The sequence below is a fragment of the Poecilia formosa genome, unplaced genomic scaffold (assembly GCF_000485575.1).
Source record: "Poecilia formosa unplaced genomic scaffold, Poecilia_formosa-5.1.2 Scaffold508, whole genome shotgun sequence".
NCBI classification, from domain to species: Eukaryota; Metazoa; Chordata; class Actinopteri; order Cyprinodontiformes; family Poeciliidae; genus Poecilia; species Poecilia formosa.
The window spans coordinates 288969-300606 of record NW_006800447.1 but is presented as its reverse complement, the minus strand read 5'-3'; the positions used below and the strand labels follow the sequence as shown (position 1 = coordinate 300606).

Here is an 11638-nt window from a genome sequence, read left to right as displayed (position 1 = left end):
GAAAGAAGAGAAAATACAGATTTTTTTGTTTCAGTTAACATATGAACTGGAACTGAACTGGAAGAGTCGAGGCATCGGTCTTGAAGAACTCCGGATTGAAATTCTTTTTAGATTTGGTTGGTAAATGTTTAAATATGCAAACATTTGTTACTGCAGGTCAGATTTATCTTTTAGTTTCAATAAAATCCACATTTGAATCTGGTGCCGTTTATCTTCCACTGATTCGCCTAACTGGCTGACGTATCCTGATTACCTGGCAGGTGTTCCCAAACATCAGGAGAAGACTGCCATCATAAACGTTGCAGGTTTTACTGAAACATTAAGTTTTCTAGTCTGGGAAAAAAAGAACAAAGGCAGAAACATGAAAAACATTTAGGGAACAATCGGTCAAATAACCTGCAGAACAAACTATGGTTAAGAATCAGCCATTGCACCAATGTTTGGCTTGTGTGATTATTAATAATTAGGATCAATAATTTATTGTCAATAAATTTATTAATGAGTTAGTTTCTTTAAATTTATCTGAGGCAGCAATCTGGAATCATTAGCCGAACATGCCGGTCTCTAATGGACTGAATTCAATGGATAAGTCAGAGTTAGCTAAGTCTGACTTAGCAGGAAGGACTCAGAGACTCAGCCAGTCAAACACTGAGACAATCAAACCTGAATGTTTATTAAAGCTACAGCGGTTTATGTTGGACTTTACAGTCCAATATAAATCAGTAGCGCTACGCTACCATCTGCTGCAGCATTTTACCCGTCCTGTATTCAGCTATGGGTCTCAGTCAGTCGGTCAGTCAGTTAACAGGAATCAGGGTCTGTATATAATAAAGCAGCAAGAGCCTCATAGTCTGTAACCAGGATTGTGGGTAAACCCAGGTGGTAAAACGGTTTCAGCTCGATTCTGAGGGTTCGAACAGGAGAGACCAGCTGGGTGTGACCTCTGACCTCCTGATGTTCAGGACAGCTGTGAGGCATTCACTGACCACTTCAAACATTCTAATATATTGTTTTCACATCACATAAAGGATTCAGGCTTCACCTAACTGAAAATGGAATAAAAATCACACATTAATAATAAAACAGATTCAGATTTACTGATCAGATATCAGACTGATTCTCCCGTTGGGGTTGGGTCAGTTTCTGGTTCAGATGAACCGGTTTGCAGGTTCTAGGTCGATCAGCTCCTCTCCAGCTTTTCTGCCAGCTGGTTCTGGTTCATGTTCCTCAGCGTCTCCTCCTTGGCTCTCTCAGGACGGTACTGCTGGATCATCAGATCCACGGTTCTGATGGCGTCTGCATCCTCCAGACGACTGACGGCGACAGGGTCGGGTTGAAGGGTCAGAAGGTGCTGAAACGTCTTCAGGTCTTCAGATCTGAGATCAGTCAGGATCCTGAACAGCTGCAAGGTCACGTCTGCTGGGTCAGAGCTGCGGTGAGTCGGTCTGCGCCAAGACTCTGACTCACCTGTCAGCCTGACCACCTGACTCCAAACCTCACAGTCTGCAGAGTCAAAAAAACAGCCAATCACAGGGTGCAAAGCCACATGGCACGTCAGCTCCAGCATCACCATGGTAACATCAGGGAGCAGTCGGACCTCAAATGAAGGCAGGAAGTTGTCGTAGGCGGTAAAGTTCAGGAACTTAGAAATCTAAAATAATGAGTTAAAGGAAGGTAAAGTAGTGGTGGAGCTTTAAGTATAAGGAGAGAAGCCAAGCTAAGAGACTGGATGAAGTCTAGTCAGGTGTAACTGGGGTGAGGCTAGAATGGATGAAGGTGTACCTTTGGTTGGATGACAATGACAGGTGCTCCAGTCAGTTTGTACATCTGATTTGGGATCAGTTCACAGTCTGGAATTACTTCCAGATATTCAGCTCCAGTCCGTCGTTTGAACTCCTTCCTCACCTGAAGAAGATGAAACATCAGAGCAGAAGTTATCCAGATGACCAACCCTGACCCCTAGTGTTTTCCAAATTTACTGTCCACTGCCAAGATGGTTCCATCCAACCAACCAACCAACCATCCGTCCAATCATCCATCCAACCATCCAATCATCCATCCAACCATCCAATCATCCATCCATCCATCCATCCAATCATCCATCCATCCATCCAACCATCCAATCACCAAGCCAGCAACAGCTTGACTGGATCCTGTTGATGTGACCAAACCGAAGCACGAGAAACAATAGATGTTAATGATCACATGACTGTCTGTCTCCTGGCCAGGTGTGATGAGGTCCATGTAGTCCCCAGTGACATAAGCCACAAATAGTAAGTTTTTATTTTTCTCTGCAAGTAGAAAGATTTCTTGATTATTGGTCAGAACTAATCAGTGATGCCAGAGTTAACTAATAGCCCTTCTCTCCTAATGCTGACTCTACTCGTTTATACAGGTTTCCCTCTATTTATGGCTTCATGGCACCAGGTTCTTTGTCAGAACCCATTTCTCTTGGGTTTCAAGCATGCAGAGTGAGGCGGAAAATGCAATGACTGACCAGGGATTGAATTCCCTGGTTGTATCACTAAAGTGGCTCATATTCTCCTGTATCTCGTTGCCTGCGGACTTTCCTGGGTCTTTTCTTTTTGCATTATACCAAAAGCTACAGATCAAGCAGAAAGTGAATCACAGCTCCCTTTGTTTTTGTGTTGAGTTCAGATCACATCCCACAACTTTCCAGACTTTGGGGGCCACACTACATGTCAGACCCAGCCACTAAAACTGATGCGTAACCATGGTGGAAAACCACCTGAACAGGTGCTAGTGGAAAAGACACGACTCATGACAAGATCAATCATCATTGTTGACAACATGCTAAGTTTTACACCAATTTGTGAGAGAAAATGTTTCCTAACATACTGGAGACACAAAAAAATCAGGGATGGTTTCACACCTACCCTGTTTCACTTTGGAAAACACTAAATGTAATATGAAGACTATAACTGAAACATTTCCTGTCCAGGTGAACTTTACTGACCTGAGAGCAGCTGGCAGTGAGGCAACTGGAGTTTGTTCCAGTCAGCAGAGTGAAGCGGAAAAAGGGACCAGCTGACCTTTACTCATGAGGAAGTCCACATCCCAGGGAACCACCTCATGCAGAACATCACCAAGACCCTCCAACACCAGACCAGTATATAGGCAAATGTACATACCAGGCTTCAGGCAGTTCAGTCTAGAGTCAAATAGAAATATAAAATAGAAACATTCTTTAGGGTCCCACAGCAGGAAGGAAATGTGTCAACATCAACATAATCCAACACTGAGGATCATTCATTGCCTGTAAGTTGAGTGTTGTACCTGAACATATTGTCCTTCATATCGAAAACATGAGTGAAGTCAGCCTAAACGGCAGAAATATGAGTATTAATGAACCAATGAGCAGTGAGCAGCGCAGTAGGAAGGTCTCACCAGTGGACCAGCTCTGATGCTCAATGACTTCTCTGAAATCTTTTCTTCTTCAAGGCCAGCACCTGGTATGGATGACATCACAGATCAACATCCAATCAACCTCTTTATAAATCTGGGGTGCTCTCTAAAAACTGTTAGAGTTGCTTAGCACGTTGACTGGGAGAGAAGGGGACCCATCAGCCCAGCCGGAACCATCTCAGGTTGACATACGCAGTGCCGGGGTGATCTTCTTCACAACCTCCTCCGTGATTCTTGCTGCCCGCTGGGATCCAAGTTCCTCCTCTAGACGCTTCTTGATGGCTGGACCATCTGCGACCTCCAGCCCACAAGGACATTTGGCAGCCATACGGCGGAGGCAAGTAGTCTGCCACCACCCACTGGAAACATCTCAGCTCATCTGAGGTCAGACTCTCCAACAAGTCTGATGAGTCTTGGAAGTTCAAGGAATGAAAGCAGCATATGTGATGACATCATGACTCAACCCCGATTACATCAGTATGACAGTTTAACCGGAGGACTAAAGACCTTTTCTCTGATTTCATCAACCAGCTCCTTCAGCATGAACAGTTCTGATTTGCTGAGGATGTGGAACAACACCTGTTGGGGTTCATGTCCCTTCCTCAGAACCAGGTCTACCAGGGCCCGGTTCTTGTGCTTGTTGAGGGCGTAGGCGCTCCCAGCCTCCCTGTTTGCTGCATTCAGGGTCCTGTTGTACCGCAGGGCGTCAAGGACGGCACCCGGCCTCCGAGTCCTGCTGATGAGCCTCCTGCGGAACATCCTCACAAAGCCAGGGCTCATTTTGGGTTCTGGTTGGGGAACCACATGAAGCAGCGTCATGCTGACAGGTCGGGTTCTGGAGGGACTCATGATGTTGAGTCCTGGATGTTCTGGACTCAACAGCTTCAGCGCCGCAGCCATAATGTTGAGTGGCCCGTCCTCATGGTAGCACAGGACCAGGGTTCTGGCCGTCCCCAGGGTGTCGGCAGAGCGCAGGCAGTGTGCTGGGATAGGAGGGGTGTCTGGCAGGAGGTTCTGGCTGAGGCAGCATTGGACCCGCCACAACTCCACTTCTGACAACCCAGAGAGGCGGCGCAGCAGCTGCTCCACCTGCTGCTCTGGCTGCTTCAGCTGCTCAGGGCTCCCAGCAGAGGGCTGCGCTGCCTTCAGGGCGTTCCCCATGACCCGGTGTCTGGGAACAGAGTTCAGCTGTCTAGTTTGGTGGTTCTGGGTTTCCTCCAGATTACGACAGCATCCTGCCCGGAAACTGATGCTAACCACTGAGGAATGAATCTGCACCAAGGCCAAAATTATTCATACCCCTGGCAGATTGAGGCTCAACATGGTCAGAGGAGCAAATGAGGTCCAGCCACTGGCATCACCCTGTAAACAACTCTAGCTATTACTGGTTCATCATCACTCCTCCATTTGAACAAATATGTAGATTTTTGGTCAAATCTGTTTTACAGAATAGGAAATTACATTTCAGTCTTTATTTCCATTCTTACTTATGTTGAGTTTATTATCTGTTTTGTGTCCTGCTGCTGACCAATATCTTCCTGGTTCTGGAATCAATAAAGTTCATCCAGTATTCATGAAGAATCTTGAGGATGAAAGTAGAATTACATCATTTTAGGAAAATTGTTAGAATTTCTGGAAGTCTAATGGATTTCCATGGTTGGGATTGCAATGACTGAGGTCCTCAGAGCGCTGCTAGCCAACATGATGAAACGTGAGCAGAGGATCTTCAGAGTCCGAAGGATGGAGGACAGACAGACAGGAAGTGGACAGAGCTCTGCCAGCAACAGGCTCTGCTCCGTCTGTCCTTCACTTCCTCATTTCATGTTGGACAGTCCTCCAGATTAAAACCAGCCAATCACAGTGGCTGGTTAGTGTCTGTGATTGGCTGGTTGAAATAATAACTTATAATAGTTAATAGTTTTATTATTATTATTATTAATAGTTAATAATGAATGGCGGCAAAAAGAGCAGCAAGGAGCTGCGATGTTAAAAACCATCAAACAGGCAGATGGGAATTCATTTTAGTTTCACCATCATGACACCTTTCTAAATCCATCGATCCAAACCCACCAGAACCAACCTGGACCCAAACCGATCAGGACACAGACTGAATGGTTGGATGTTCAATCTTTGCTGAACGGGTTCCCAGCTGGTTTGGGTTCTGCTGACAAACAGAAAGGCCACTGAACCATTATCTTTCAAACCCAGAACATTTCGGTCCAATCCGGTTCTGGTGCCAGAAGGACCGTGTCAGTCAACTGAGATGATTCTTAAAACGGTTCAAGAACAAAAGTCTGCGGTACTGACCAGAGGAGCAGAACCCAACCCTTGCTTTCAGTCCATCCGTGTGCTGGACTTCCAGAACCCGGCTCCATGTTTTCCTGCTGGAGTCGCCTGAAGTCCAAACCTCCTGCAGGGGGCGCCAAAACATTATGCAGCCCGGCCAGAAGAGCAAAAACACAAAACGATTTATTCTGAAGGCTTTTTCTTGCAGCAGCTCAGCAATGAATCAACATTCATGAGAGGTTCTGGAGGTTCTGAGATGATGTTCTGATGAATCAAAGCTGTCCTGGTTCTGGACTTTAGCTGCCTACAAAATGATTTATGTTTGTTCTCAGCAACAGAAATGGGAACGCTATGGGAAACCAGAACCAACCCAAACTGATCAGGACCCAGACCTGATCAGTTTGGAGTTTGTGTGTCCCCTGACCTGCAGTCGGGGGAAGACAAATGGCCCCCAGGCCATAGTTTGGACCCCCTGGTCCTGGAGGAGATGAAGATCAGATCTTACCTGCTGCGATGTTGCTGCAGTCTGAGTGCTGCAGCGGAGAACTTTTCGACCCGTTTTCAGCTCCAGATCTAGAGCAGACAGTTCCGGACCGCAGACAGAACTGTTTTTTTGATGACAGAAGAAGAACCTGAAGTTGTGCAGCTGATGCAGACCACAGAGGAAACGGGGTGAGGCTCTGGTGGGCAGGGCTTCTGTCCAGGGGCGCCGGGTCCCTGAACAGCAGGGGGCCCTCCACAATTTTATTTTTTTTCATAGAAATAAAAAAAATTGGGGTCCTGTCAATTACAAAATTGATCATATTGTGTTTTCTAAAATTGTTTTTAGCAGTAAAAATGTATTTTTTTATTTTGTATCTAATCACAGAATGTCATGAATGTGTGTAGCGCTGCACCGACTGCAGTTTTCTGGCCGATCCCTGGTTACCGATCTTTAAAAAGCCTGAGCTGCTGATTTTGGTTTTGGCTGATATGAAGTTTTTTGTCTGAAATGTTGCTAAATGTAGCAAGAAAGTCGCTGAGTTTCCACAGTGGGTGAATATTGTTAACTGTAAAGGTTCAGACCTGTTGGTCTGCCAGTCAAACCTGTCACTGCAGAGCAGAAGAGGACAGAGGCTGAGTCATAACCTTTGCTGATGAAGATCAGCTTCACATGTAAGTATTGGCCGATTACGATTCCCCAAAATTAAGGAAATCGGCTCCCAGAAATCGACTGGTTGATAAACCAGTTGGCCAATAAATGTGTCGTATATTATACATGTATATAATGTAAACATCCAGAGATGCAATCAGCTTATAGCAGGTGTGTGAATGACCTGATGATCGGACTGCTGACTGCAGCCGGTCCACACGGTTAGCAGAACTAGAGGGCCCCAAAACCAGATTAGGCTGGGGCCCCATGGAGGCTGGGGCCCCATGGAGGCTGGGGCCGGTCCTGCCTACATTTCCAAGTTTCATTGAGTTATAGAATTATTGTACCGCGGCGCAGCTATGCATGGCATGTGAAAGAATAGTTTTTGCGCTCCAGCGTTGTGCTTGGTATAAATCTTAGCATGTAAACAATACGCACAGCGTCTATATTTATAAAACTGATCATGATTAAGTCGGTGCCTCACCAGCCATCAACCTAACCGCACGTCACTGGAGGCATCTGATGGGGAAACGCGGATCACCCAGTCCGACCGGAAGTCCGTCACATTCATTGTTTCATTTATGAAGCCAAAGTTAGCAGCAGCAGCAAACACCAGCTGCTACAGCCAACTCTGTCCTGCAGCGAACAACATGGCAAATTTCATGTGACAATATTTTATTAAAATGTATGAAAACAGCATTTTTACTGTACTGTTTTTACATCCAAAATAAATACTTCCCAAATAGAGTCGATTGTCTCAACTAATCATGGATCCTTTCCTTACAGGAAGCTGATTTGGCTCTACAATCAGTGCTGGCCCTTTAAATAAACCTGACTGATTTTCACCAACTTTCATCTCTGGACTATCAGCAGAATCAGAAACAGACTGGGCTAGCAGGCCCAGCTCGGTCCAAACGGGTTCTGCCTCCCTCTACAGGCTTTTAACCTGACCCCAGATCTGGTTCTGGCTCAGTGAACTGTGTCGGCTGTTTCTAGAGCATTCAGCCGTTTCAAACTGAGTAACGGTTCTGACCCGGTTAACAGGTGAGATACAGACCACAGGAAGCCAGCTGGTTCCACAACTCTTTATTTTTGACCTTCAGCTGAGTCTGATCCACCTGCAGGAGGCCTCACATGTTCCACTGGTTCCTAACAGTCCAGTCGACCAGCAGGGGTATCAAGAAAAAAGACCACTCTAACCCAGGCCCCGCCCACCCAGGCCCCGCCTCCAATGTCACAATCAGAACATAGAGGTGATGAGGTTCTGGTTCTGAACAGGTGAACTCATGCAGCCTGAACACGTAAACACAGGACACGCCCTCAAAGAGGCGGAGCTTAATCAGCAACAGCCAATCAGCAGCTTCCTGTTCTACAAAATAAAAGCAGAATTAGAGTTCCATCTGGGTTTCAGTCCGACAGAATGGGTCAGAACCAGAACCTGACGGGTCAATCATCCCTCAGCAGAACCGGGTCAGAGCTGTGGGTGTCCAGACGGGTCAGAATCTCAGTTCACCTACTGGTCACACCTGGAGCCAGGTCACCCTGCTGAGTGTCAGGTGGGGGCGGGGCTACCCTCAGATCAGCTCATTCATTGGTTAATTGATGGATCAGTTAATTAATTGATTAATTGGAGTAAAGTGCAGCTCAGTGATCAGCTGACGGTCCATAGCCTCCAGGTGGCACTGTGATGTCATCAGCTCACCTGGACGCTCACGACATGCCGAGGGGGGTGGAGGTCTGTTGCCCAGGTGACTCGCTGTCTGTACCTGAGCTCTGAGGGGCGGGGCAGTTTGTATGAAGGGCGGGGCTTTCTGAAGGCTCCGCCCCCTGGCACCTGCTATCACCAGGTGAGGCTTCAACTCCGCCCCCTGAAGCTTTATCCTCCGATGAGCCTTCAGGAGCTCCACCTGCTGCCCCACCCATCCAGAACTCCACACTGATCTCCGCCGACCCCTGACTTCCTGCCGAGTCAACGGAAGAGCCGAGCGCCTCTGTGATGACAGCGGCAGTCTGAGCGACCCAGTTAAGCTCCGCTCTGACCTCGCCGGCTCCGCCCACCGCCACAGAGGATGAAGGGAGCAGCCCGGCCGGCGGCGGCTCAATGGTACTGTCTGCTGACTGTCCAGTCCCAGCGGGTTCCGGCCCAGCGGCAGTCCCGGCAGCGGTGGCGTTGTTGTTGTTGAGGTTGTCCTGGAGAGCCGTCTGGTTCTGACCCGCCTGCTGGTTCTGCAGAAGCATCTCCTGGATCCGGATCTGCTGCAGAATGGCAGGAAGCTCGTAGTGGTGGAAGAAGTAGATCATCGAGTGCTGCAGAAAGACAGAGAACCGGCCAATCAGAGGCAACCTGGGCAGGACGGGGCGGAGCCTCATGGCTGAGAGGAAGAGGAGGGACCTCACCTGGATGAAGAGCCAGGAAGTGACCAGAGCCAGGCTGCTGTACTGACCGTTGAAGCGGTAGTGGTAGGCGTAGAAGGCGAAGTGGTACAGGTAGAAGAACCTAGACCCAACAGAATCAACAGAACCATCAGGACCATAGGAACCAAACTGAGCCAACCACAACCTTTAGAACCAAATAGAACCAACCAGAGCCAAGAGAACCATCGGAACCATCAGAACCAAACAATCAGAACCAAACGAACAATAAGAACCAAACTGAACCAATCAAAATCAAACAGAACCATCAGAACCAAACAAACCAACAGAACCATCAACTCCATCAGCACCATCAGAGTGAAGCCGAGCCAAGAGAACCAACGGAATCAATAGGAACCATCAGAACTTTCTCATTTATCTGGGCTGGATCAAAAACTTGTTTCTATGGTTACCAGGTGAGCTACAGCAGCCACACCTGGAGGCTTACCTGACCAACCAGAACTGTGGATCAGGACACGCAGGTGTTTTAGCACAGGTATGATAGGGGTGTGTCTTGAGTGGGAGCTGACCAATCAGAGCAGGCTGTTCCTGTTTCCCGCTGCTTCCTGTCGTTTCCTGTTTCTTCTGTTTCCTGCCACTTCCTGTTTTCTCATGCCATTTTCCTGTTGCTTCCCGTTTTCTCCTGCTGTTTCTTGTTTTCTGCTGCTTCCTAATTTTCTCGTTTCCTGCTGCCTCCCCTTGTTTCTTACTACTTCCTGTTTTCTCATGCTGTTTCCTGTTGCTTCCTGCTGATCCTGTTACTCCTGTTTCCCTGCTGTCATGCTGTTTCCTGTTTTCTCCTATTTCCTGCTTCTATCCGTTTCCTGCTGCTTCCTGTTTCTCTTGGTTCCTGCCGTTTCCTGCTTCCTGCTTGGGACTCACCGCAGCCAGTGGCGTTTGCTGGTGTTGGTGTGGCAGCAGATGGCATCGTATTGGTCGGCCAGCCAGACGATCAGGATGATGTAGAAAGCCGTGGTCGTGTCGTTGAAAAACTCAGACATTATGGCCTCCATGCCTGCGAACAAGAAGTGACATCACAGATACAAAAACAACCAGAACGGTTTGTAAATCCAGACCGGATCAGGAGAACCAATGCAGAACTCACCAACCAGGGCCAGGATGACGGTGAGCAGAGGGGCTGCTGGGAAAGCGATGGTCATGTTCATCTCAAGCATCTGCAGCAGATCCACTGAAACACACAGAGCAGGTTAGAACCGGACCGGGCCGTACCGGGTCTGAATGGACCGAGCAGCGGAAACAAACCGATGAAGACGAAGATCTGGTGGTGGGAGTATCTGAGCAGCATCGACACCGACAGCGTCTGAAAGGCAGAACCAAGACCCGGCTTGATTTTGTGAACGGTTCTGAATCCAACTAGTTCTTCTGGTCTGGGTTCTAAAAGAACTTTTTAACCCGCCTGCAGCCGGTCCAGTTCTAGTTTTAGCTGATTTAAAGTGCCAGTGAATTTAGTCCAAAGTTGTTTAATTTTAAACAGAAATCTTTTCCTTCTTCTCACAGAATATTTATTTACTGAAATCTGGGATGGTAAACGTCTGACCAGACGATAAATAAATTAGCTTTTGTTTTTGAAACTTTTTTAAATATATTTTTCTAAATTAGATTTTAAATAAAATCAGTTAAAATCATTAAGTCCTGCCTGAACTATGAAGGTTCTCCTTCAATCTATAGACTTAATCTGAACATTTATCACTTCCCATCAGAAACAGGAAGTAGAAATATTTATCTCTTCCTGTCAGGAACAGGAAGTGGAAACATGCCCAACTTCCTGTGCATTCTGTGGTCCAGGATGATCTGGGTTCATGTACTGCAGTCTCACATTAAGTTTCACATGCGGCTGAAGGATCCCAGCTGAACTATCACAACCCAGCTGCTACGAAGAGGCTCCCGGTCCGGCCTACTTCCTGCTGTGTCTCCGGTACGTCGGCCTGACAGGGTGGAGCCCCAGCAGCAGATATCTACTACCGTGGGTAGGGTTAGGGTTAACCCCCACCACGACCTGGATGCATCGTAGCCCAACAACTGCTCAAGAGTTGACCTGGCAACCTGTGGCCTCCTGTCGGGTCAGAGGCGTTTGACCCGATAGAACCGGCCTCCGCCGGACTCACATACATCGTGAGGTGGAGTGAAATTTATTGGATATTTTAAAACGTTTTTAACAAACAAAAACCTGCAAAGTGGGGCGTCAATATTATTGCCCCCTTGTGTTAATACTCTGTAGCGCCACCTTGTGCTGCGATTACAGCTGCAAGTTGCTTCTCAGTTTTGCACATGGACTGAAATTCCTGCCCATTCTGTCTTAAAACAGCTGCAGCTCAGTGAGGCTGGATGGAGATGCTTGTGAACAGCAGCTTTCAGCTCTTC

At 47.4% G+C, this 11638-nt stretch overlaps 2 protein-coding genes across 3 annotated transcripts in view; both read right to left on the bottom strand.

The window, feature by feature from the left end:
• Positions 1–52: 52 nt before the first annotated feature.
• LOC107834036 (uncharacterized) lies at positions 53–2063 on the bottom strand. 2 transcript variants are annotated; one of them, XR_001659822.1, is made up of 2 exons: positions 1783–2063; positions 53–1503 (listed from the first exon to the last, which is right to left on the bottom strand). XR_001659822.1 is itself a non-coding variant. In XM_016664746.1 (2 exons), the coding sequence occupies exons 1-2, from the start codon at positions 1921–1923 to the stop codon at positions 1181–1183; spliced, it is 612 nt and encodes a 203-aa protein (XP_016520232.1). In that variant the 5' UTR covers positions 1924–2063; the 3' UTR covers positions 53–1180. The 2 variants fall into 2 exon arrangements, 1 of the variants encoding a protein (XP_016520232.1); XM_016664746.1 differs by having other exon boundaries at positions 53–1651.
• A 5852-nt stretch (positions 2064–7915) lies between these two features.
• Positions 7916–11638, bottom strand: part of tmem259 (transmembrane protein 259) — a 13062-nt gene continuing 9339 nt past the window's right edge. The window contains exons 5-9 of the mRNA XM_016664726.1: positions 10520–10660; positions 10362–10445; positions 10139–10271; positions 9242–9341; positions 7916–9151 (exon numbers count right to left, since the gene is read on the bottom strand). Of these exons, the coding sequence (XP_016520212.1) occupies positions 8555–9151; positions 9242–9341; positions 10139–10271; positions 10362–10445; positions 10520–10660 (1055 nt within the window). The 3' untranslated portion in view covers positions 7916–8554. The remainder of the gene's footprint in view (positions 9152–9241; positions 9342–10138; positions 10272–10361; positions 10446–10519; positions 10661–11638) is intronic.

Excerpts from the sequence above, each read along its gene's own strand:
- LOC107834036 (XM_016664746.1), bottom strand. The coding sequence starts at position 1,923 with ATGTTTCATCTTCTTCAGGTGAGGAAGGAGTTCAAACGACGGACTGGA. Across the intron at positions 1,652-1,782 it reads TCATTGTCATCCAACCAAAG|ATTTCTAAGTTCCTGAACTT; the intron begins GTACACCTTCAT and ends TCATTATTTTAG.